Source organism: Leucopleurus acutus (assembly GCF_964270905.1).
Source record: "Leucopleurus acutus genome assembly, chromosome: 10".
NCBI lineage: Eukaryota > Metazoa > Chordata > Mammalia > Artiodactyla > Delphinidae > Leucopleurus > Leucopleurus acutus.
The window spans coordinates 76,139,098-76,166,316 of NC_139153.1; the positions used below are offsets into that span (position 1 = coordinate 76,139,098).

Genomic DNA, 27,219 nt, shown 5'->3' on the forward strand with positions numbered 1-27,219 from the left:
ATGATTTGGACGAGATCTGCTTGCATTCTCTCTTTCATCTTGTTTTTTGCCCACATAGCAGCTGTATCGGTAAGTAGGCTCTGTTCTTCATGGTATTTAGAAATATTCATTGTAGTATATGTTATCCATTTACTGTATCTTTATTTCTTTTCAGATTAAGCATCTTTCTAAAGGAAATGGTAAGAACTAATTGAAATGTATAGAGTGTTTTCTGAACTTTCTCTCTTTTGTTCAGCAATACTGGTAACAATATTTCCCCCCACTTTTAACAGTACATGATGGAGAGTTTGATGAACAGAAGGATATTTCAGAGATCAATTTAGGTGGGTGCAATTTCTGCCATCATTAATGCCTTTAAATAATTTAAAATCCTGTGATAGAATTGCTGAAAATCTCTTAACCTTCGTAGTATGGTATCGGGTAACTGTAGGAGAGAACTGTTCATTCGTGCCTCATTAGAATTTGCAGAGTTTCTGAAAATGGAAATGTGGAAGGAGAATAATGGTTAGACCAAATTTTCTAGAACTAGTGAGTGCTCAGCGGATCTAGAAATATATAACAAGATTTTTGTTGGTAAAAAATTTATTCTTCCAGTTTTCATTTTGAAAAAAGAAAAAAGAAGGGAAAATGGATGATTATTTTGCTTGCTAAAGGAAAATGTAAGGAATATGCCTTTGGTTATATTTAGTGGGGAAAAAAACCCAGTCCCTTTACTGGCCCATCAAATTCACTAACAACTCTTTGCTTGGGACTTGGAGAGGAGTGTAAAGTGTCTCTGTTTCGACATCTTGTCCACAAAAACATTCCCTTGAAGAAATCCATTGGTCTCATCCATTACTGAGAGGAGAGAGATGCCAAGTAATCATCTCTCTTTTCTCTCTCGTCCTGTCTCTAAAATGGGGGAGAAGCTGCGACATTCTGGGTATCTTTGGTTAGAATTGGTGGGAAACAGAGGTTCCATATTTCTGATCATAAGTACCTTATAGTTTACAAAAGCTTTCATATCCAATTGCATATTTATTTGTCAGATTCTGTAATGGGGGGCTTTCCTGGTGGCACAGTGGTTGAGAGTCCACCTGCCGATGCAGGGGACGCGGGTTCGTGCCCCGGTCCGGGAGGATCCCACATGCTGCGGAGCGGCTGGGCCCGTGAGCCATGGCCGCTGAGCCTGCGCGTCTGGAGCCTGTGCTCCGCAACGGGAGAGGCCACAACAGTGAGAGGCCCGCGTACCGCAAAAAAAAAAAAAAAAAAAAAATCTGTAATGGGGTGAGTGCTATTTTCATTTTGCAGGAAGGAACAGGAGGCTCCTTTGGGTCAAGTTGACTCACCCAAGACCACAGATGGCAGTGGTAGAGCTCACCTCCAGGTCTTTTGACTCATAGCTTAATAGCTCAGTCCTATATGAAGAATGTAAAACTAAAAAATCCCATACCTTAGGGGTAAATTCCTCTGGCTTTGTCCCATTTACAGGGAAGCCAGTCTAGGTGATATTTAGTTGGAAAACCTTGAGAATGATTGCAGGGGTAAAGCAGAAATCACTTAGGAAAGTAAATGGGTGAATGGGTCTCAAGACTTCAGAGCCAGGCATCAAGCGATCTCGCTCTAAAGTCAGGCAGTCAAGGTGTCTGTAATTCAGAGGATCTGCTGTATCTTAAAGGTCCTGAGGCAGGAAAGCCTTGAGGTTTTAGAGCAGTGCTTCTCAAACTTTAGCATCAGAATCCCCCAGAGGATCCAACACCAATGAGATTAGATTTATTTCCCACCAATTAAGGCTGCTCTAAACCATCAAGGCTATTTTCTATTTGCTGTTGCCCCTGCCTTCAATTCCCTTCCTTCACTCCCCACTCCACTAGATTTCTGCTTAAATGCCACCTCCTCAGGCAGGCCTTCCCTGCCCACCATTTATGAATATCAACCCTCCTTCACCTCAGCACTCTTTCCCTTCTTACTCTGTTTTACGGGGTTTTTTTTTCAATTATGCTTTTCACCATCGGCCATACTTTACATTTATTTATTTATTTGTATCCCTTCCTCTCCAATCAAGAATGTCATCTCCCCGAGTGCTTTGTTTTGTTCTCCACTATATCCCCAGCATCTAGAACAAGGCATAGGACACATTAAGCACTTAATAAGTATATGCTTCATGAACAAACTGGGTAGTGAACAGGCTGGGGCTTGCTTTCAATGGATCTGTACTTCTTGGTGAAATTCTCCTACTGCACTCTCTCACTCCTCTGTGACCCCATCCATGCTGACCAGCCCTTGGGGCCAAGGTCCCAGTAGGCTTCTTCACATTGCTCTGGAAGAGCCCTTCCCTCATCCAGGCCAGGGGTCAAGAAATGCATCATTGTGCCCAGGACCGGCCTAGGCAAGATTATGGATGGACCAGCCCATAGTAGCCCTACTGAAAAGGCAATTCAAAACCTGGGTCCTGCTGCCTGTGAGGCAGTGGCATCACTGCTGTTTGTTGTTGTTTAATTGTGCTGTTATATGACTAGGTTAGGGTCCTGAGGTTAAGTAAATCTAGGAAATATGGGCATGAGGGAGGGAGGGATTCAGGGACAGCCTTAGTTAGTCATTAACAAGCACAATCAGGAAGCCTCATCATAATAACACCTCCACGGTGTCATTACAGAGCCTGAACCCAGCTCCTGAATGAGCTGTAAGCTTTGCCAAATGAGACCCCTGTTTCCATGTGAAGTTGTGGTGATTATCCTCTAGTTTGATTTTCCAGCTGTAAATCAGGGGCTGTTCTCAGAATGAAGTATGATCTGATGATTCTGTCTGAAGTAGTCTGTGTTTTCAAGGGAAGGATGCTTGTCAAACTTTAGGCTGTAATAAGAAGTGACATTCTTTTAAATGCCCTTAGTTTTCCCACCAGGATCTTCCCTTTTAAGGATCTTACCAATGCCATCAAGGAGAAAGTATATTCTGCTAAGGTCCTGACAGCAGATGTTTGGAGCCATGGTTTTGAATGCATCTACCCATACTTGCCAGGTCTTCTTTATTATCAGGGCAGCACCCTGAGCTTGGCTTTGGAGGACACCATTGTTTTTTCATGGGGAAGAGCAAAATCAACCCATTTAGCTAGGGTGGGGAAGAAGGATAGTACAATAGCAGAAAGGACCCTGGACGGGAAGTGGGAAATTCTATAGCTCACTCAGCTGCTGACCACCTGGTACCTCATTTCCTGTCTCAGGAAGTCCCATTTTGACCCCCAAAGTGTAAGAGTTTTGAAGTCAATGACCAAAAAGATTCCTTCTCACTTGTCTCTTACTTTTAAGATTCTTGGACAAGATTTCTTTTCTTTTTTTTAATTGAAGTATAGTTGATTTACACCATAATATTAGTTTCAGGTGTACAACAGAGTGATTCAATATCTTCAAAGATATACTCCATTTACAGTTATTATAAAATATTGACTATATTCTCTGTGCTGTATAATATATCCTAGTAGTTTATTTATTTTATACATAGTAGTTTGTACCTCTTAATCTTCTACCCCTATCTTGCCCTTCCCAACCCCCTTCCCTATTGCCACTGGTAACCACTAGTTTGTTCTCTATATCTATTTCTGTTTTGTTATATTCACTTGTTTGTTTTATATTTTAGATTCCACATATAAGTGATAGCATAGAGTACTTGTCTTTCTCTGTCTGACTTATTTCACTAAGCATAATGCCCTCTAGGTTTCTTGTTCCAAAAATGACAATAGAGAATGTGACAATATCTGATATTTATTGACTATTTACATTTGTTCAATTAGAAGAAACTTTTGCATTGTCTCAAAAGCGTTTCACCACATAAAGATTAACAACTAAAGACTTACAATAGAAAACATTCATTTTATTTTGAGAGATCCCTTTTAGTAATTCTCATTCAAATATTTCTTTTTTTAAAATCCATGTCTAGCTGCAGGCTTGGACCTCTTTCAGGGGGACATTTTTCTACAGGTGAGTACCTGCTAGGAACACAATAACATTCCCCCCAGGACTGGCTGTGTCATAGGATGGTGAGCTTCTGCTCTGTGTCCAGCCACTGAGATGAAAAAAATCTCATCTATAATCTGTACCCACAAAGACTTCCACTGTGGTTGCTGGTAAACAAAAACAGACAAAAACATTAGCGAACAGTACAAGAGAGTCTATAATTATTAAATTGCTTGTCCATCCAATTTTCCTAATAAGTGAAGCATGAGAGAGAAGGAAATCCACCACCATATTGAAAGTGGCTATTTCAGTTTTGAGGAATTGTAGGTCACCTTTATTTGGTTCTTAAAAATTTCTCTGGAATTTTCTAAAATGTCTATAATGAACTTCTATTGATTTTACAATATAATCAGAAGATAAGTTGACTAAACTGTTTGAATTGTGTGACAGATTGTTAGTGGTGTGAGAGTTTAGAGAAGGGGGAAGCCAAGGAGACCAGCTGTCCAGTCACCTTTGCCTTTATTTCTGCAGAATTCCAGAAATGGCCTGAGAGACCCCAACGCCAGGTGGAAGTTCCCCATCCCTTACATCCTGGCCGACAATCTGGGTAATATTAATTGTTCTTCATTAGGAGTTTTGAGTTGAATTCTTCTGTCTCACCTCTCCTCCTGATCATCAGCTTCAGACTTGGGGTAACTACCAACGTATAAAAGGGTTTCTAAGCTCTGACAGTTCTTTACCTCACGGTATGAGAGGCATGACGTTACATCTGAACCCATGCTGCTTAACCAGTCTGAGATACAGAGTATCAAATAATGATTTTTAAAATGCAGAACACACTAACATGTTAATCAGACCAAGAGCAACACAAAGAACAAAAATGAAATATAATTTGACATCATAGCAATGAAAAATGTGCACTTGCAATAACAGTTTGTTTAGGTTGAATCTAAATATGGTACCAGGATACTAGTTTCAACATATTGATTTCTTCCCTTTCTGTTGCAAGACAAACATGTCACCCTTTTGAGAAATAGAAAAGACTATATTTCATTGTCCTTGTTCCTCTGTATTAAAATTTTCTATTCTTTTCTCTCTCTTAATATAAAGGACTGAAATCAGTTGCATTTTGTTGATTGTTGAAAATAGTAATTGGTGGAAATAAATAAATATTAGAAGCCACGCGTGGACACTGGCCAACATCAAGCCCCTGACTGACAGCTCAGTGGCCACCATGATGCAGTGCCTGTCTGGGAGGCCCATCCTCTGTGGATGGGGAAGAGGAGAGGGGAGGCTAGGACAATGTTGCTCAGTCTTAATGAGCTGCTGCGCTGCTCCCCTTGTCAGGAGACATAGATTATGTTTCAAGAATTTTCCATCACTTTTTATCAGTGCTGCCTCCTATGCCTTTTCTGGAGAAAAGCTACGTAGTAACAAGTGCTGTTTTTCTCAGTTATTTTATGGAAAATTGAGCTGAGTTGTTTTTCCCCAGTGTTTGACAGGGCACTTGGAAATTCAAGGAGCATCCCTATTTACTGGGACATGATTTAAGAAACATTAATTTTAAAAATATGAGATAAGTATGTGGTAAAGTGCCAAGAATTAGAAACGCTTTGAGAGAATGCTGAAAATCAAATGTGCAAGAATGTAATTTAATTTTATAGAACTTAGCTTAAGTTGTAACTTAGAGACCTACCTCCAACAAGTTGATGGGATTAAAAACCACACACACACACACACACACACACACACACACACACACACACACACAGTAAAAAACAATCTCCTTTCCTTTGGAGTATCTTTCTCCCCCACCCATCCTTGTCTTATGCAATACCAAGGTATGTACACGTGCAGATTAGGCAAAAGGAATGATATTTGATCTTTGGTCATTGATCCACAAAGGTTACTAATAGGTTACTAATAGGTCCATAAGGCTTCTGCTGCTTTGGTTCCAAACTTGGGTTACAGAAATCTTTTCTAAGGCTGCCTGCAGAGCTGCCTATCTAGGCTTGCCATCTATTGGGGGTCCTACAGGGAAGCAGCATAAATATTACACATACTTCTTATGCTTTCAGGAGCCATAAACCTCTGTAAGCTCTGCTCTCTTCCTCTAGCAAGAGTGGTGACTTTTTAGATTGGGGGAAGGAATCCCTTTCCCAATGCTCTCCAAAGTACTTTATCCAGAAGACAGAAGTGGCTTGAATCACTTCTGTCTTGTGCTCTGCCATGCGGCTCTCCTGAGGGAAGGTACTCAGAACTTCTGCTTAAATGGGGGATAATGAAAGGGAGAAAGTGGGGAAGTTATGATTTTGTTCAGCCACACGTACGTAAGTGTATTCTTATTTGGTAGATATATATACATTATGTATTTAACATATGCACTTAGTGTTTATATCCACAAATAATGTGTCAGTTTTAGTTTTCAAGGGATCTATTTACTATAAAAAAAAAAATCTGTCATGGACCCCAGTGGATTTCATGTGGTGGCGTGATTTTCTATGTTCATAGGTTATATATATTATCCAAGAGCTGGCTAAGGCTCATTGATATTTTTATTGATTTCTGCAGCACTGAATGCCAAAGGAGCTATTCTCTATGCCTTTGAAATGTTCCGCCTCAAGTCCTGTGTGGATTTCAAGCCCTATGAAGGAGAGAGCTCATACATCATCTTTCAGAAGTTTGATGGGTTAGTATGAAATTTTACAGAGTGTGAAAATCACATGTCCTTTGATTATAAAAAGTGACACATCTCTTTCAAAGGCTAAAAGAAGAAATTGGAAAGAAACTAAAAGCAAACTCAAATCTTTCACTGTGAATTTTTTAAAGTGGCATCACATTTTTAATGAGCTCTGTAGAGAATGAATTGTTTGGAAACCTCGGGGAACCAGGGAGACTCATCTCAGTTCTTTTCCTGGGTTGAGGTTATGCTTTAAATTACAGTCCTTTTTTTTTTCTGGTACTCGGGCCTCTCACTGTTGTGGCCTCTCCCGCTGCGGAGCACAGGTTTCGGACACGCAGGCTCAGCGGCCGTGGCTCACGGGCTCAGCCGCTCCACGGCATGTGGGATCCTCCCGGACCGGGGCACGAACCCGCATTCCCTGCATAGGCAGGCGGACTCCCAACCACTGCGCCACCAGGGAAGCCCCCTTTTTTTTTTTGTCAGGTTTATTAAAGTATAAAATGCATCCTTTTAATGGCTCTGTTTTAAAGTATAGTACTCTGATGGCTGGACCTCTTTGAAAAGTTCTAGATGTAGATTTGCTTTTCAGAGTTACTTATTTCTAAGAAGAAATAAATGGTATATCAAGAAAGAAGACATTTGTCTTCAGCGGTGCGTATATCAACCAGTCTGAGCTAGATGAAGTTGCGAAGCAAAGCCACCATCTGCCGTGACTCTGTAGGTCTGTGTCTTCAAGACCCAGCTGGAGGTATCTCTTCACACTGCAGTTCCCAACATGGCCTCTAGGTGTTGCCTGGATTTCGTTGTCTAGTTCTGAAGGTGGGGATTTTGTTAATCATGGATGGGTAACAGACGTAAAGAAGGAAGTTAGCACATGCTTTAGCTCCTCGAGAAGAGTCTTAGACCTCAAAAGGTGTAAGCTTGGCAAGTAGGGGTGGTGGAGTAATAACAAGTGAATAGGTCTAGTATGCTACGGTGACCGCAGAAGCAGGACATAGTGTGAAGTGAAGATTCAGGCAGAGCCAAGCTGAGTGGCAGAGAGATGAAGAAAGGAGAAGGATGGAGAGGTAGAGGAAAGGGAAGGACAAATGGGAGGTGGAAAGAGAGGGAAAACCCGAATTCGGGGGACTCTTATTGCCTGTGGTCGGGAGATGTCTCTATTACACTTAAGTTAGGGGAGAGGAAAAGGGAGGAAGAGGGTCCAGGAAAGGGGCTGGCCCAAAGCGCCCCAGACCCTTCAGGATCCTGGTCCTCTGAAGCTGGAGGTTAACTGGGCTCTTTCAGAAGGACAAGGTCAAAGATTTACAGAGTGGTGGAGTTACCGTATTTTGCAACTTACACCTTTCCTTTGGGGAGGGATGTTAAAAAAAAAGACAAATAATAAATGTTTCCTCTGGATTGTGGATATTTTGCAGAGTAAACTCTGAATTGGTAATAAAATGCTACCGTCAGGCAAGGTGATAATGGTGATGTTTGCACAGCTCAGTACATTATCTAAAGATCACTGAATTGTACACTTAAGATTGGTGAATTTTATAGTATGTCAATTATACCTTAATAAAGTTGTTAGAAAATAACTAAGGTCTATCTTTGAGTAGAAATCAAGCCTATTAGCATTTGAACTTATATGATGTTAGCAATCTTGGGAAAACAGTGGCAGGTAATTTAATGTGATTGTCACCAAGGAACTCACAATTCACTGGTAGCATTTAAACTATTGTCAGATCTCTTATTCTGTTGAGCGTTGGTTAAGGTATAGATGCTTGTTGAGGTGGAAAATCAGATGTACGAGAAAAGACAAAAATAATTGGGAAAAAGAGGTAAAGAGGCTGCACACGAGGAACTTAGAGTATCTGCTAGCAGGTCCTGAGTCCACTATTTTCTGAGGGAATTTATGGGTCCTTCTTGCCTGGAGCCCTTCAGACATAAGTTAGGCCACCTGCTGTGTGTTGTCATAATGCTGCAGATTGGGTAATACCCCAAGAAGTGAACTTGATTAACTTGCATTTTTAATGAGGTTCTTTTTTATGATCATAAAATATATGCCTGCTCATTATAGGAAATTTGAAAAGTCATGAAAATGTAAAGGAGAAGACATAAATCAACCACAGCCACTGCTCAGACAGCTTTGTGGTATAAAAGCAATAGTGTTGTTCTTTGGAATGCCCCATGGGTTTGTGAAGGTGAAAAAAAATGCCAATTTTTACTTCTTTTTACCTGATGCATTATTAGGATTGATTTGCCTCTGAGTATGTAGGCATACTTTTATAATGGCCTATCACTTTTAAAGCCTGCATAATATTCTCTCCAGGGAATGTTGCCTTTTTCACCAGTGCCCTATGTTGATGAGAATGCTATCAATAGTTTCTTTTTGAAATCAAACCTAAATTTCTTCAAACCTAACCTAATTTGTGTTTTGGAATCCTGTGAATTACAGCTGCTTAAGAATTCTCTAGAAGAAAATTTCTTTCTTCTCTTTAAAGGTGCTGGTCTGAGGTTGGCGACCGACACGTAGGACAGAACCTTTCCATTGGCGAGGGATGCGACTATAAGGCCATCATTGAACATGAGATCCTGCATGCTCTGGGGTTCTACCATGAGCAGTCAAGGACGGACCGGGATGATTATGTGAAGATCTGGTGGGATGAAATTCTTCCAGGTGTGTATGAACCCAAGGTGCTATTATCTTTATCACTTGCTCAGCCCAACCCTGGGATGACCAGGCCAAACCTATGTATGAATGGGAGCTTCAATTTCTCCAGGAGGAACACAAAATATGGCCTCTGCTGTAGGCTGTGCTCATCTGATCACAACTGATCCCATATAAGTGTCTCAGGGAAAGGCGAATGGTGGTTAACTAAATGTAGGGTTAACTGATCATCAAAAGCTCTTGCTTTGTTTCAGTGTTTTTGTTGAAAATCTATCTAAAATTCTATTCTCCTGTCTTAGTGAGTAAAATGAATTAGGTCCCTGAGGATGTCAGGGTCCTTTTTCTGCATGTGAAATCTTGTGTAGAAAACTACATGAGGTTTAGTTGACTGTGTGATAATCCGAAGACATACTCCAGAATTTTCTTTGGTGCTTTACCAAATCAACAATAGGTGTTTAAAAACAAAACAACTACAGCAAAAACCAAAACCACCTTTTATCTGAATTTGCACTCCCAATTGTGTTAATTCTAGCTAATAGTTTTTCTGATTCATCAAAATGCACAAGTCTTTTCTTTCTCCTTTCTAAGCACCTCTTTCCTTCTGCCCCCAACCCATAAAGGATAACACAGTTTTATTTCACATATTATTATGCAGTTATTCTAAAAATTCTGTTGAAAATGTTATAACTCAGTTTACCAATGGACATTCCATGCTGTGTTTCTGAAAACACCTAGTTTTTTTAAAAAGATTCTTTCGATTTTAAAGTCTTTATTGAATTTGTTACAATATTGCTTCTGTTTTATGTTTTGGTTTTTTTGGCCATGAGGCATGTGGGATCTTAGCTCCCTGACCAGGGATCAAACCTGCACCCCCTGCATTGGAAGGTGAACTCTTAACCACCACAGGACCACCAGGGAAGTCCCAACACCTCGTGTTTGATTAGGGATTAGTTCAGGAAGTGGAAGAGCATCATTTTGGCAGTGATAGCTTAATGAAACTTTAATGTATTGGAAGTGCCTTAACTATGACCACACATGGTTTTCATGAAGCAAATCGTTGCCTCGTAATTATCTGTTTCATTTAGATCCCAGCTTAACATATGAGTTCACAGACTGCAGTGCATCTCTAATAACTTTAGGGACTTGGAAGAACTGGCCATACTTTACAATTAAATAGCAGTCTCCAAAAGACTTCTGCCAGAACTGGCTCGTTTTGGAGTCAGCTGTAACCATGGATCTCACAGGAGGCAGGGGTACAGATGGCTAATCCTATCGAAATCACCTCTGGGGTTTCTCAATCTGTGTCCCTCCCGGCACCGCCTATTCTGATATTTCATGAATGTGGAGTACTGGTGGGAGGCGGGGAAACTATGTGGTTTGTAAAAGCCTAATCTGTTACCAGGATTGGACCCACACCTATACTCCCACCCATCCTACCATTCAACCACTGAGCTAGAGGCCAAGTAATATTCTTTTTGTCCCCCGATACAATCTAGAGAAGTTCTAGGCAGTATTCACCCAAGTATGAACTAATAGATCAAAAACAGTATATTTTGTCTCCCAGGGGTAATTGCCTTATATCTGGGTCTGTGTAGATACGCCAGGAGAGTGCAGATCAAAGGACCGAATCTCTGCTTGTGAGGCTCCGGGCAGTATTAGACTTCGTCTGAATTTGCTAGAGGCCTGAGTTTCTTACTTTCTCTTATATACTTAACTCTGCTGAAAATGACATGAGGAAGCAGAAAACATTCGCATTTTTAAGTCTTGAAGAACACAATGCTCGGTGCTTTTAAGATCGTTTTAGACCATATGAGGTCCCCTTTCTCAGAGGGAGCCTGTACACTTACAAGGGTAATTTGCAGACGTGCTCAGTTTTGGGTTGAGCATGAATGACTCACCATGTTTGCTCATCTCCTGTCTGTGTTTTCATTAGGTGTAATTTCATATATCTAAACTGCTTGCAATCACTGGAGAACTCTTCTCAAATGAGACATCAAATCCAATTTAGATCATAAGCAAGGGCAGTACTATTGCTCAGGGTAATTTATGACTTTACTGCATCTCATCTTCAGTTGATGGCAAGCTTATTATTTAACCTAGGAAGATACTCTATTGGCCATATAGTTCTCTCCCCAAATCCATCTCTGTTTCTGAAGTCAGAATTGTGTTTTCTGGATCTGTTTTCTTTTATTAAGCAAAACACTTCTGAGGTCTAGCAGGGGGTCTACAGACTACAGTCTGTGGGCCATATCTGTTTGCTTTTGTACATAAAGTTTTATTGGAACATAGCCATGCCCATTTGTTTACATACTGCCTATGGCTGGTTTTGTGCTATAACAGCAGAGTTGAGTAGTTGTGACAGAGACCATACACCTTGCAAAGCCAAAAGTATTTTCTATCTGACCCTTTACACAAAAGTTTTGCCCATGAGCTCTGGTTTACAAGATCACTTCCTCTTCAACCTCTCGGCTGTGAGTTCCCTGAAGGACCGTGCCTGTCCTAGTCACTGCCAGGGACCACCACCCACCTAGCACAGCTCCCAGTAAATAGTAGGCATGACAAAAATGTGTTGAGTTAAATTTTAAAATGTATTAAAAACATTTATTTGGTAAAGCATTCTGATAAGTATCCTTGGATAATAAAGAATAAAACTATCTATTTTAACCTGATGATTTTATTGCAAGTTAAGGAAAGCAGCCAGTGAGTTGAAAGTGCCTTGCTTAAGATACCACTGAGAGTTACCAGGAGACCCCAGACCCACACCCAAGTCCTCACACCCCCTAAATGCTTTTTATAATTTTGCCCCCTTAACGGCCATCTGAAGACCACATGCTCTGGAAGGAATGACTCTCCTCCTTCCCTGTTGGGGTTATTTATTTCTTGCAGTTCTGTACCAACTTTGAAAATGCTTCGATCCCTCTTGGATTAAGTCCCCATAAAACCCCTGTGAGTTGGGAGGATGTAACATCAGTATTGTCATTTTATAGTTAAAACAAGTTTTAATCAAAGGGGTTCATGGGCTTTTCCAAAAGCATCTGGGGACCACTGCCAGGCTGTACCACACTTCTCCAATCCTGAGTGTACCTGAGTTGATGTCTTTGAAAGTTGGTCACATTTTCTTCTAATTATTAAAAACAGTTGGATGGGAAGCTAGAAAGGGAGAAAGAGATGATGAAGGTGGGAAGTTTTGACTGGGAGAGTTATGAGTATTCTCATTCAGTTTTTCTATCACTTCCTAAGAAGGGAATTAAAAACCGTGAACTTCCCATTATTGCAGCTGAACCAGTAAATTCCTGATGGCTGCTGGATTAAAAGAGTATCTGGGTGGTTTCTCATTTCAGCATTTCACATTGCAGGGCATATTCTCTTACTTATGCTAATCTCATTTAAAATATTTTCATTTTCTATTTTGAAAGGAAAGTCAGTTTTCTTCCTATTCTGTTTTTCTCACCATGGGGCCATTTCTAGAACAGGAGAGTGTGAGCCTTGATTGACAGGACGCCACTTTCTCGCCAGGTGCTAAACTTTCCTTCTGCCCGTTAGATTTCTTTTTCCTAAATTGTTGGAGAGCTGGCCAGGTACAACTCTTGGTGGATGAGGTACTTGGCTGTTAGCAAGATGAATCAATCCTGAATATTTTCCTGAGTTCAAAAATTCCTTTTCCTACCATGAGGAATACCTGCCTCCACTTCGATATCTTATCTTCTCTTTCTTAAATCCTCATACATACACACACACACATTTATTTATTTATTTATATGTATAAAAATGAATCTTTGATTTAAATATACATTTAATAACATGCATTGTATATTTACATTACATTATAATATATGTATATATTATGCACATATTTAATAATATGTATATATTTATTATTAATTATAACATGTATTTTTTTTCTCTTTGGGAGTATTTACCCATTTATTTAATTACTATGCCAGTTTCAAGCTACCACACAATTTTACTGAACAAGGAGTTAGGGAAAGATTCTCAGAATCAGTTCTCCTGACCTGGACAAGGTGGCCCCAGCTCATGACTCTTCCCCACTCAAACCAGCTTCCTCTTACTTTTTAAAAAATTTATTAATTTTATTTATTTATTTTTGGCCGTGTTGAGTCTTTGTTGCTGCCCACAGGCTTTCTCTATTTAATATCCATTATAATAATTGTATGTACTATTATATAATATATTAGTACTTTACAGTGTTATTAGTAAACATTGATATATATTAATTTTATATACATTGTGCAAATTATAAAATATGTTAAATATGTATATATATTTAGATCAAAGATGCATTATTCTGCCCCCCCTCCCTTATTTTGGTCTCTGCTTGAGTATCTAGTCAAAGAGGGTAGGATGGGGAAATGACATGACTGACCAGGACCTGTGGATTCCCTCCTTGACAGGTTATCAGCACAACTTTAACACCTACGATGACAACTTCATCACAGACCTCAACACACCCTATGATTACGAGTCTTTGATGCACTACGAGCCTCTCTCATTTAACAAGAATGCTAGTGTCCCCACCATCACAGCCAAGATCCCTGAGTTTAACTCCATCATTGGGCAGCGTCTGGATTTCAGTGCTATCGATTTGGAGAGGCTGAACAGAATGTACAACTGCAGTGAGTACCTCTGGGTCTGAGGACTGGGTAACCCCCCTGACCTTACGGGACTCCTGTACATTTTCCTTTGTGTTAATTTGTTAATTTTGTTAATTTGTCCATTTCATTAAGGACATTAGTTTCCCTATCCTTAGAAAAAATTGTAACACCTACCCCACAAGATGGTCATGAAAATCAATTATGTGTTTGTGTTCTGTAAAGTGAAAATATTGGGCCAATGTAAGGAGTTGGAATTGTCCAACTTCTTCAGCTTCCCTTTGAAGGGAGCATCCTTATGTAAAGCCCAAGATAGTTATAGGCTTGAAAGTATTTTGTATCTTAAATTCTTTGTCCAGGTTAGTGGTTCCTGGAGTCCTCTAATGCTCAGAGATGGGATGTTTTCTAAAATGGCCCCATTGGTCTTCAGAGACACATTCTTTAATCCTGTTCGATATGTATGTAGAGAAGATCTACTAAGAACAAAGCCCAGCATAATAGGTACCTCATTCTTGATCTAAAGGAGTCGATGGTTGGCATTTACAGAAAAGCACGATGGTAAGCCTTTTTACAGTTTGACTCTGTGAAGTGTGTAGGGCTGCATCTGTGTTGGCAGGTTCTGCTATCTAATGCATGATGGTAGGATTTACAATTGAGAAAAATCAAGACAACGAAAGGTTCATGATCCTGCTAGAACAATGACATCTTAGTAGCCTTAGCCATTAGGTATTTGACATGAGAGACCTTAAATTTTTAACCAGGTGACGAAAATATCATTTGCAGCCACAACTCACACCCTTTTGGACCACTGTGATTTCGAGAAGGCAAACATTTGTGGAATGATTCAGGGTACCAGAGATACTGCTGACTGGGTCCATGAGGACAGCACTCAGCCTGGACAAGCGGATCACACCTTGGAGGGACGATGCACAGGTCAGTGAAGGCAGCAAGGGGGTACATTATGGAGGTTCTCCAGGTTTAAGGGGAAATGGCAGCTGGCATGTTTGGCCTCAGCTGGAATGCTAGTTATCAAACCTGGAACTCTGAGTGAGGACAAAAACCATTTCTCATATCTTTATTATTTTTGCGGTATGCGGGCCTCTCACTGTTGTGGCCTCTCCCGTTGCAGAGCACAGGCTCCGGATGTGCAGGCTCAGCAGCCATGGCTCACGGGCCCAGCCGCTCCGCAGCATATGGGATCTTCCCAGACCGGGGCACGAATCCGTGTCCCCTGCATCGGCAGGCGGACTCTCAACCACTGCGCCACCAGGAAAGCCCGACATATCTTTATTATTAACGCAATAAAAAGCATCCAGGTTCTGGGCATGCAAAAGAAAGGTTCATTTAAGTGATGACAAAACTGATACAGACATAATGGTTGATATGAATTTGTACTTGTTGGTTTTCTGGTTTATATAGAGTGTGTGTAACACAGGAAACTGTAGTCAATATTTTGTAATAACCTATAAGGGAAAAGAGTCTGAAAAGGAATATCTATATCTATCTATCTATCTATCTATCTATCTATCTATCTGTCTATCTATCTGAATCTCTGTGCTGTATACCTAAAACTAACAACGACACTGTAAATCAACTATACTTCAATAAAATTCTTTTTTAATTTTAAAAAATATATGACTTTGTAGGACTTCCCTAGTGGTGCAGTGGTTAGGAATCAGCCTGCCAATGCAGGGGACACGGGTTCGATCCCTGGTCTGGAGAAATCCCACATGCCGCAGAGCAGCTAAGCCCGTGTGCCACAACTACTGAGCATTTGCTCTAGAGCCCACGAGCCACAACTACTGAGCCCACCTGCATAGACCCCATGCTCCGCCACAAGAGGGGCCACTGCAACGAGAAACCTGCACACTGTAACAAAGAATAGCCCCCGCTCGCCACAACTAGAGAAAGCCTGCGAGCAGCAACAAGGACCCAGTGCAGCCAAATATATATATATATGACTTTGTAAATTAGGGCAATGTCTCTAACAGCAGCGTCCTCCGGTGGAACTACAGTGCGCACCACACATGTAATGTAAAATTTTCTAACGGTCACATAAAAAAGAAATGAGGGAAATTCTCTTTAGTAATATACTTAACCCAATAGATCCAAAATCTTAACATTTCAATGTGCAATCAATATAAAAACTATTAATGAGACACTTCACACTTCTTTACAGTAGGTATTTGGAATCTGGTGTATATTTTATCCTTACAGCAAATCTCAGTTTGGACGGGCCACAGTTCAAGTGCTCTGTCACCATATACGTTTGGTCGCTGCCACATTGGATAACAGCTTCAGATAGTTCCTGTACATGGTTTGTGCAGCGAAAAAGCCATAAAGTCAGGAGAGACCTGCGTTTAAAATCTGGCTCCACCACTTGCTAATTGTGGCCCCAGGAAGTTGTTTTTGTTGTCGTTGCTGTTTAAGTCTTTTGGCTTTTTTGTAAGCCTCTCTGACCATCAAGCTATTGATCCTTCCCAGTGAGCTTGGAAAGAGATAATGCGTCTAGAATCTTCCAAGGCAGACCAGCAGCCTGACTCCCTACTTATTTCCCCCATCGTCCCTTTCTCTCCAGAGGTTCTATTTATTTTTCAATTTCTATCTTAACACCCTTTTATTATGTGCTTGTCATTGAAATTGTACCAACCCTATTTGGAAGCAGGCGGGGTTATAGATTATAATAGCCTTTTAAAGATTGGACTATCATCAAGTCCCTTAGTCCACGCCTGTGTGAGAGTTGGTAAGAGTTCCTTCACGGAAGAGACCCAGCTTATCACCCAGATGCCAGGCCACCAGGGAGAATGTCGGAGGTTGTCAACGATTGCCACTCTTCCTCGTGCCTTGGCAAAGGGCGAAAGTCTCTGTTACGCATCAGATTATTAAACATATAATCTCCAGTGTTCAAAGGGTGATCTACGCCTGAAGTTCTCTTTAAATTTCCATCATAGCCTCTAATCTAATCTCTCCTGTGGGTTTGCTGCTAGGCTAATGTGCAAGTTCCAGCTAAACAGAAAGGTGATCTCCGTGTGAGAGGAATCTGCTGAAAGAATATTCTAGCATTTTAGTAGGAAAGGAAAGGACCACAGCCCAGAGAGGTAACTAGAAAAGCTTTCTCAGGTTAACTTGACCAGCCATTATGCTTCTTCCACAGGAGGCAGATAATGGGACGGGGATTCCTTTGCTAGAGAGCACTGCCTTATTCAGGTAGATGCATACACTCAAAGAGCTCGAAGGATAGAAGCCACTTCCCACTTGAATCCCAGAGGGATGAATGAATACCCAGTTACTGGCAGCTCTAGGGCAAGAATTCAGGTCTCCTGACTCCTCAGCTTGAGTTATTGGGCTTGCACTTCATACTTCTGACCTCAACTGGTGGAATTCCTGAGCAAGGATAACCAGGAGACCTTCTTAGCCCTGTGAGCTCTTGTTTACCCTAACCCAAGCCCTCAGCAATTCACGACACAAAAGTCTAAGGCTAGTAAGATAAAGTATTGAGAAGAACATACCGGCAAATATAATTTACCCTGATGATATATTAAAGACATATGGTATTTTTCAGCTTTGTGGAAAGCTTATTTAAACATCCTTGCTCATGCCCCATATGTGAGGCAGGATGAGGCAAGGACTCATATTGTCAAAGTACCTGGAGCTGTAGATGCTCACTTCATTTTTACTTGATGAAATGTTTTGAGTGGAGCATTTGGTAAGAGGTTGAGTATTGGAGTAAGTTTAGATGACTTCTTTTTTTTTTTTTTTAAAGAATGGTAACGTTTTTATTTATTTATTTTTATATTTATTTATGGCTGTGTTGGGTCTTCGTTTCTGTGCGAGGGTTTTCTCTAGTTGCGGCGAGCGGGGGCCACTCTTCATCGCGGTGCGCGGGCCTCTCACTATCGCGGCCTCTCTTGTTGTGGAGCACAGGCTCCAGACGCGTGCAGGCTCCGTAGTTGTGGCTCATGGACCTAGTCGCTCCACGGCATGTGGGATCTTCCCGGACCAGGGCTCGAACCCGTGTCCCCTGCATTGGCAGGCGGATTCTCAACCACTGCGCCACCAGGGAAGCCCTAGATGACTTCTTTATATGCAAGAATTGTTCATTGTCCTTGCCTTTGAAAAAGTGTGCTGGTTTTCCAAGTGATGTATTTGTTTAGCCACCTGCTTGTTTTAGGGGAGAGAATTTTGAGATACATGAGTTGGGCAAACCCAGCCTCTGGCATAAATGTAGACCCTTTCTCCCCTCTTTCTTAGTGTTCCTCCAAGGCTTTCTTTACATTCAGGAGAAATCCTCAGGTGGTCCCTAATATGCCTTGAATGCCCCTTCTCAGAACACAGTAAAGGTGATTCTTTACCACTGATAGTACACGCAGTTATTAGGCTACAAAAGGATGAAACTGAACCCTTCTCATTGTGAATATTTAAAATTCAATTCCTAAAACTTTGAATCCCACAGTTTCTTGTATAGCTAGGAGGCCATCGCTTTTCCTTGGATTGAATCTCTAAACAACAAAGTTAATGAAGAAAATGGAATTCATCTCACAGACACTAGATTCCATCAACTTTGCTTAAAGTCTGTATTTCCTTAAGTCAGAGGTGTACATTTCACAACCTTGGGAACAAAGGCAATCAAAAGAGGCAGTGGAGAGCTGTGACTTTGACCAGCAATTCTGTCCATGGAGACAGAGAGAATATTTACTGACAAACAACCTTTTTATTTTCCCCAGAAGAGTTCTAGCCTTTGTTGCATGGATGATGGCTGTTGCTCACTGTTTCACTTTGCCTGGGCTGAGGGCACCCTGGGGTATTTGTGGCCAGAGGTGGGACTTTAGGGTCCTCTCTCCATAGGTGCCGGCTACTTCATGTACTTCAGTACCAGCTTGGGGACAGCAGAGGAGGCAGCCCTGTTGGAGTCTCGGATTCTTTACCCAAAGAGGAAGCAGCAATGCCTGCAGTTTTTCTATAAAATGACAGGAAGCCCTTCAGACAGACTCATCATCTGGGTCAGGAGGGATGACGGTATGGGCAACGTTCGCAAGCTGGTCAAGGTGAAGACCTTTCAAGGTACTTAAAGGCATCCTGCAAGGACTGATTGGGCTTCATATTTGGGATTGTGCTTTTTCTCCTCCTTCCCCTCCCTCTCCCTTTTCACCCTCCTCCCCCTCTGTCTCCTCTTCCTTCCTTTCCTCCACCTCCCTTCTGCCTCTTTGAAATGCATAATGCCTGGCATGTTTTAACCACTCAATGGATGTTTTAACCGTTCAGAAATTGCGGGTTCAGGTGAGCCTGAAATATACTATTGAAAGAGGCCAATCAGGGAAAGAAAAAAGAAGGCCAATCAGAATATAAAAATCTAGTTTTCACTAGAGCTTTGGAGAAAGACAGAATAGAGAAAATTGGTGATTCAAAGGCGGAGATCGGAAGGTAAAAGGGAAGCTGCATCTGTTTCAGCAAACTGATGGATACCACTATTTAATACACTGAGGTAACTTGAAACCTACTTGTGAAGTTGGTGGCAAGCAAGTGACTTGTATACATTAACTTCACTAAAATCACTTATATATTCCTTAGTGATACTTTATGTATTTCGATAAGAAGATCATGAAAACCTTAAAATGCTAAGGTAGTTAGTTGCTTGTGAGAGTAATCTGACTGAAAATCAAGATCCAGGGTTATAAAAGCTAAGTACTTACATTCTTTTATTATGGTGGTGGTTCGTTCATAAATAGAAAAGGAGAGACGTGTTTTTCTAGTTTTCCATTCAACAAAGAATTTCTCAATTAAAATGGGATAAAGGAAGCATTCTTTGTGTACTTCTAGAAGAAGCTGCTGCTCTTGAAGGGTGGAGGCTTCCTTAGTAAAGGCTACTCAGAAGAACGGGGGCCCAAATTGTCTCTACCCAGGTCGCTCTGTGGGTAGAAAATACTACAAGTAATGGTTTTGAGGGGTTCACTTTTCTGGCTGAAATTTACAGAGCATCTTTATCAAATAGAGGGATGACATCTAGGTGCCCTTTAAGAGTTGAGAATTTGCTGTGTTACCAAAGACTGTAAATATGGACATATGAAATTGCCATTGTTTGACCTTTAACTTATCAAAGGTCTGTTTTATACGGTTCAGCCCAATACTTGTGCATTCAGTGCTAACATTAAGGGGGTGGGGTGCATTTATACCAACAAACCCAGGGGAAAGCCCAGAACCTGCAGAATGGAATAATAATGGAAAACAAATTCATGATTAGGACTTTTATGATAAATCAGAGTGTGTCTTTTTTTTTTTTTTTTCTTTTTTAGCGATTTTCCCATACTAGATATGTGACTTTGGAAAAGTTCCTTAACAAGTTTATAGCAGTTCTCTCCTGTGTTTGTTGTGAAGATTACATGAGATCGCTCATGTAGAGCACCTGCCACAGTACGAGGGTCCAAGTAAGTGCTCCAAAAATGTTAGTCACAGTTGTCACCAATTTTATTCTCTGTCCTCAGGAGATTTTGACCAAAATTGGAAAATTGCCCATGTTACACTAAGAGAGGAAAAGAAGTTTCGCTACATTTTCCAGGGCACAAAGGGTGACCCCCAGAACTTGAGTGGGGGAATTTCCCTGGATGACATCACTTTGACAGAAACCCCATGCCCCGCAGGGGTTTGGACGGTCCGGAAATTCTCTCAAGTCCTGCAGAACACAGTCAAAGGGGACAAGCTTCAGAGCCCTCGATTCTACAATTCAGAGGGCTACGGTTTGGGGTTGACCTTGTACCCTCACGGCAGACCGACCTCCAGGAGCTCTGGGTACTTGGGACTTGCCTTTCATCTGTGTAGTGGAGAGAATGATGCTGTCCTGGAGTGGCCAGTGGAGAACAGACAGGTGATAATGACAATACTTGACCAGGAACCCGATGTCAGGAAGAGAATGTCCTCCAGCATGGTGTTCACTACCTCCAAGTCCCAGACGTCTACAGGTAGGTGGTTAGAAGACCTGCCCCTCCACCTGGAAGGGCCAACAGACACAGTTCTCATCTGTACAGGAGAGATTAACTTTCCCCTCACATTTCCTCCTTGGGCACATCTACAGCAATGTTATGTTGGAGCATTAAGTTAAAATGTCCTTGTTTCTTTTTTCTTTCATTGAAGTGTAGTTGATTTACAATGTTGTGTCAGTTTCTGGTGTACAGCAAAGTGATTCAGATATACATATATATTCTTTTTCATATTCTTTTCCATTATGGTTTATTACAGGCTATTGAATACAGTTCCTTGTGCCATTCAATAGGACTTTGTTGTTTATCTATTATATATACAGTAGTTTGTATCTGCTGATCCCAAACTCCTAATTTATCCCTCCCACCCCCTTTCCGCTTTGGTAACCAGAAATTTGTTTTCTATGTAAGTGAAAATTTTCAGTGTCATCTTATCTCTCTCTCTTTCCTGAATTCATCCATCAAGCATCTAAGTAAGGGCTTGCAAGGTGCCAAGCTCTGTGCCAGTCCCTTAGAGTACAAGCAAACCAGCCAGTCCCTGCCTCACTGAGCTCAGTCCGAGAAGACAGATCCAGCTAATCATTTATCAAATACTCAGAATTTGTGAGGCTCTGTGCAAAACTAATGCACTGAGTCCTAGAATATTACTCATTGTCAGTAGGTCCATGAAATAAACTTGCATGAATAAAGGAACGGGCAAACTATTTTTTTTTTTCAAAAGAAGAGACTTAAGCCTTAAAAGGAAGAAGCTATAGCTCTCTCTTTCCCTTCATTGAAAAGTCACTCAGTAGTGGGCAATGACCCTTCTTCACAGGGGTGGTTCTCTGCTCCACCCCCCTCCCAATTCTCAGGGTTTTTTTGGGGGGGGGTTATTATTCAAACAGAAGGTTACAAAAATTATAATCATCCTCATCAATTCACTCAGTCCCATGTAATTAATTTTTTTTAACTTGATCTTTTGTTAGCACTTTTATGAATTCATCAGTTTTCCATTAGAGTTCTGAAAATGCTTATTCATTCAGTTCAGCAGTATAGTCAGTTACCAGAAACCTGTACTTGTCAGTCTTTTCCATGAATTCCTTGAAGATGAAAACCTTTTATAGGAACATTTTTGCAAAAGCATCAGAGTACACCCAGACCTGTCTGTAAATGACAAAAGACTTAAAAATGACCACGGTTAAAGATTTGACGAAAGTTCATAATAATGCAATTGACAAGGAAATTTAGTTATTTCTGAGATATACATTTTAAAGTAATAACTAGAATTATGACTTACTGCACCAGAACATACAAGATTTTTAGAAATTTCATGTAATGTCCGAAACATTTATATTAACATATTTCCATACAAATAACCCAAAGAAAGTTTAGTATAAGTTGTTTTGTTTGTTTGTTTGTTTGTACTGCAGGTTCTTATCAGTCATCAATTTTATATACATCAGTGTATACATGTCAATCCCAATCGCCCAATTCAGCACACCACCATCCCCACCCCACCGCGGTTTTCCCCCCTTGGTGTCCATATGTTTGTTCTCTACATCTGTGTCTCAACTTCTGCCCTGCAAACCGGTTCATCTGTACCATTTTTCTAGGTTCCACATACATGCGTTAATATACGGTGTTTGTTTTTCTCTTTCTGACTTACTTAACTATGTATGACAGTCTCTAGATCCGTCCACATCTCAACAAATGACCCAATTTCATTCCTTTTTATGGCTGAGTAATATTCCATTGTATATGTGTACCACATCTTCTTTACCCATTCGTCTGTCGATGGGCATTTAGGTTGCTTCCGTGACCTGGCTATTGTAAATAGTGCTGCAATGAACATTGGGGTGCATATGTCTTCTTGAATTATGGCTTTCTTAGGGTATATGCCCAGTAGTGGGATTGCTGGATCATATGGTAATTCTATTTTTAGTTTTTTTAAGGAACCTCCATACTGTTCTCCATAGTGGCTGTATCAATTTACATTCCCACCAACAGTGCAAGAGGGTTCCCTTTTCTCCACACCCTCTCCAGCATAATTCTCCTGGAAAGAGTAAATAACCTGATTTTTTTCCAACACATTTTTTCTGATTAACAAAGCTCTTATGGGTAAACAACAAGGTCCTACTGTACAGCACAGAGCACTATATTCAATATCCTATGATAAACCATAATGGAAAAGAATAGTAAAAAAATGTATATATACATATAACTGAATCACTTTGCCGTACAGCAGAAATTAACACATTGTTAATCAACCATACTTCAATTAAAAAAAAGCTCTCTATACTCATTAAAGACAGATGGAAAGTGAAAAGTAAAGCGATAATGTGATTTTCTGTAACCTGTAACTTTGCAGCAACGAATGGCTCCGTCATCTGGGACAGGCCGTCTGTCGTGGGGTCCTATGACAAGAGCTGTGCCTGTTTTAGAAGCATCGACTGGGGCTGGGGTGCTATCATCTCCCACCAAATGCTGAAAAGGAGGAGTTACCTTAAAAATGACGACCTTATATTGTTTGTGGACTTTGAAGGTATTTTGCTGGTTTTCCTGAATCAATAATCCTATGTTCTGGGTGTTCTATTGACTTTACATGGATTTTTTAAAGCATCTCATGGAAGGTGGGGATCTTTTGGGGGGACTAGGTTAAAAAAAAAAAGAAGATGTGCTCTAAGAGAACCACATTGTACTCTTTTATTCAAGGACTCCCATCTCGATTTTAACTGTCCTGGGGAGAAACTAAAATTTTAGTGTCACCTTTTTGTATAACTTATCAAATGTGACAGTTGGCTGACTTCAATTTAGTTTCAATCAGTCTATCCATACTCACTTTATGCTTCTCTTCTCAAGTTAAATAAATAAAATCGTGATTGGACTAATTTAAACATAAACATAGCAAAAAAAGAATGAAATCTTGCCATGTGCAACAGCATGGATGGACCTGAGGGGCATGATGCTTCGTGAAATATGTCAGATAGATAAAGGCAAATACTGTATGTTTTTACTTACATGTGGAATCTGAAAAACAAAGCAAATGAACAAATATAACAAAACAGACTCACAGATACAGAGAACAAACTAGTGGTTACCAGAGGGGAGAGGGGTAGGCGTAGGGACAAAATAGGTGAAGGGGATTAAGTGATACAAACTACTAGATATAAAATTCAAAGTTACAAGAATGTAATGTACAGCACAGGGAATATAGTCAATATTTTATAATAACTTTGTATGAAGTGTAATCTATAAAAATGTCAAATTACTATTTATACACCTTAAAACTAATATAATATTTTAAGTCAACTATGCTTCAATAAAAAATAATCCATCTATAAAATAGTTGGCATTATGAAAATCCGCTGGATTCAAAGCCGCTTTTCTACGTCACTAAAGGTGGTGACCGAGAGGGGTGGAGGCAGCCCAGGGAGCTTCCTCCAGGAGGGGAAGTGAATTTTGTCAGATTTAATCATATATCTTCCTCACCACCCTTTGTCTCTTTCCTCAAGATATCACCCACCTTGAGCAGACTGAAGTTCACATTGAAGACAGCAGGCTGGTCCCCCAAAGCCTCGTTCTCCAAGGCCAGGAGCAGCCGGCTTCAGAAGAAGGTTCGGGAAAGGCCTCCTTAGAGAAAGACCTACTGGGCAGCCTGGACCAGGGGCATCGCAGCCGACAGAAGCGGTCGGTGGACAACACGGGCCCCATGGAGGACCACAACTGGCCCCAGTACTTCAGAGACCCATGTGACCCGAACCCTTGTCAAAACGAAGGCATCTGTGTGAACGTGAAGGGGATGGCGAGCTGCAGGTAGGCTCTGTGGCCTGGGGCGGCAGGTGTAGGCCGGCAGAGGGGAGCCCTATGTCTGCTTACCCTGCTAAAAGGCACGTGTCTCAGGTCAGGGCATCCACGGCATCAGATGGTCAACCGTGTGATTCCTTGACTCCACAAAGCCGTGCCTGGAATCAGAGGGCGGAGCAGGGGTCCTGCCAGAGCAGAAGAGTCCCAAATCTCCTGTCTCTTCACGTGTATCCCTTTGCTACCTCTGGGACATTGTCAACAGCATCTTGAATGTTGTTGGAACTTTGAACTCCACTGCAGGGCTCAAAAATGACCCAGAGCTTTTTTTTTTTTTTTAATAGTTATTCGGTTGTAGCGGGTCTTAGTTGTGGGAGATGGGCTCCTTAGTTGAAGCTTTCAGACTCCTTAGTTATGGCATGTGAACTCTTAGTGGCATGCATGTGGGATCTAGTGGCATGCATGTGGGCCCAAACCTGGGGCCCCTGCAATGGGAGCGCACTGCACCACCAGGGAAGGCCCGACCCAGAGCTTTTAGCATCAAGGCTCCACCACAGGGACTCAGGACCAAGCTTAAACCTTCCCTGACTGCAATTGTTATTATTGTTATTAATTATTATTTCTATTGTCCATTAGTGCAATTGTACTATTATCATATTTATGTTTTCAATAATAAGAAGAAGAATATCTGATATTTGGGGGCTGCTTGCTTTGTGCCACATGCTCCCCTGAGCAGTACGCATTCATGATCTAAATTATTCCTCATAGCCACCCTGTGACATAAAGGCCCTTCTTATCCCCGTTTAGGGCATAAGAAGTTTGAAGCTTAGAGAAGTAAGTAATTTGTCTGAAATTACCCAGATGGTAAATGCTGGAGCTTAGACTTGCAATCCAGGTCTGTCTGTCAGCACAGTTTGCTATATTTAATAGTTCTTTTTATAATGTTTGTTATTTGCATAAAATATTTCCTAAAAGGATGTATGTGATGACAGAAGCATCAGTTTCATTTGATAGAATAGTAGCAGATGTGGGAGCCGGTCTGCTTGGCTCAAAACACCTACATTTCTTCTCAGCTCTTTTTGATCTCCACTATGTTCTTTCTTTTTTAAACTTTTATTTTGAAATAATTTTAGATTTACAGATACACTTCAGAAATGCAGCAGAGTTCCCCATACCCTAAAGTCAACATATTACATAACCACCGTACATTAGCAAAGGCAAGAAATGAGCATTAACAAAGGTAAATAGTATTAACTAAACGATACATCTTATCCAGATTTCCCCAGTTTTTCCACCAATACGCTTTTTCTGTTCCAGGATCCAATTCAGGACCCCGTGTTCCATTTAGTTTTCATGTCTCCTTAGCTCCTTCAATCCTGAGCTGGTCCTTGGTCTTGTCTTTCATTATCTTGATACTTTTGAAGAGCATTGATCTGTTGTTTTACAAATTGTTCCTCAATTTGAGTTTATCTGATGTCTTCTCAGGATTATATTGGGGTTGTACATTTTGGATAAGAACCAAGACGTGATATGACCTTCTCAGTGTGTCATGTGAGGGGTACCAGATGTCAACATGTGTTATTACCGGTGATGTTAACCTTGTCATCTGGCCAAGAGGGTGTCTGCCAGCCCTGTCTCCTGAGAAGTTACCATTCCTCACTCTTTAATTAACACATGTCTTGGGAGAGACACTCGGAGACCATGCAGACATCTTGCCTTTCCGCGAAGCCTCACCCACTAATTTCAGCATCCGTTGGTGGAGTTTGCTGAACCATCACTACTGTGTGTCAGGAAACACATTCTTTAAGTGTCCCAAACCTTCCTCCTGAACTTTGCATATGGTAGCCAAGAGGACAGGGTCTGGAGACAGACCTTCAGAGATTAGACTTCAAGAGTGAGACACTTACTAACTGCGTGGCCTTGAGCAAATTATCTAACTTTTCTGAAAGATAAGGATGATGAGAATGGCCTGGTAATGACCACCACCTCAAAGGGTTGTTCCAGGATTAAATTAATTGACTTGCGTAAAGCACTTTGAACGAGGCCAGGTGCGTGTAACTGCTGAGTGTCCCCTGCCATTGTTGCTGTGTTGGTCTTGTTGTCAGGAAGCCCTTGGGGCTCAGGTGGTTCCCACACGCCCCTGTGTCCTGTCTCCCCAGGTGCGTCTCTGGCCACGCCTTCTTCTACACTGGGGAGCGATGTCAGGCCATGCAGGTGCACGGCAGCCTCCTGGGCCTGATGATCGGAGGCGCAGCCAGCATGGTTTTATTGACCTTCACCATCATCTCCATCCTTCGCCAAAGGCCAGGCAGTGATGCCCGCTGACATCAACTAGACTGCAGAAGCACCTCCAGCCCTTGGACCCTCCCTTTCCTTCCCGTGCTCATTGCAGTTTGGGGCAGCTTCTATCGGCCTTGCTTTGCCTCCAGCCTCTGTGTGACCCTTATGGTTTTCCTGTCCCCACCCTCACATGGTTCTGTTACCCTGCTCTGTGCTCCAAATGTATCTAGTGTGTCCTGTGATGACGCTCTTATCCCTTGTTTAATAGACTGTCTTTCCCATATACTGTAAGCTCTACGCGGGCAGACCCACCTTT

General features: G+C 41.3%; 1 protein-coding gene across 1 annotated transcript; it reads left to right on the plus strand.

The window, feature by feature from the left end:
• On the plus strand, positions 1–26,948 carry MEP1A (meprin A subunit alpha; the record flags this gene model as incomplete). Its single annotated transcript, XM_082848413.1, has 14 exons — positions 1–69; positions 155–179; positions 273–323; positions 3,913–3,953; positions 4,461–4,536; positions 6,501–6,618; positions 9,096–9,271; positions 13,675–13,896; positions 14,656–14,805; positions 18,718–18,933; positions 20,352–20,825; positions 23,191–23,364; positions 24,335–24,635; positions 26,783–26,948. The coding sequence occupies 14 exons, from the start codon at positions 1–3 to the stop codon at positions 26,946–26,948; spliced, it is 2,259 nt and encodes a 752-aa protein (XP_082704539.1).
• Positions 26,949–27,219: the final 271 nt, after the last annotated feature.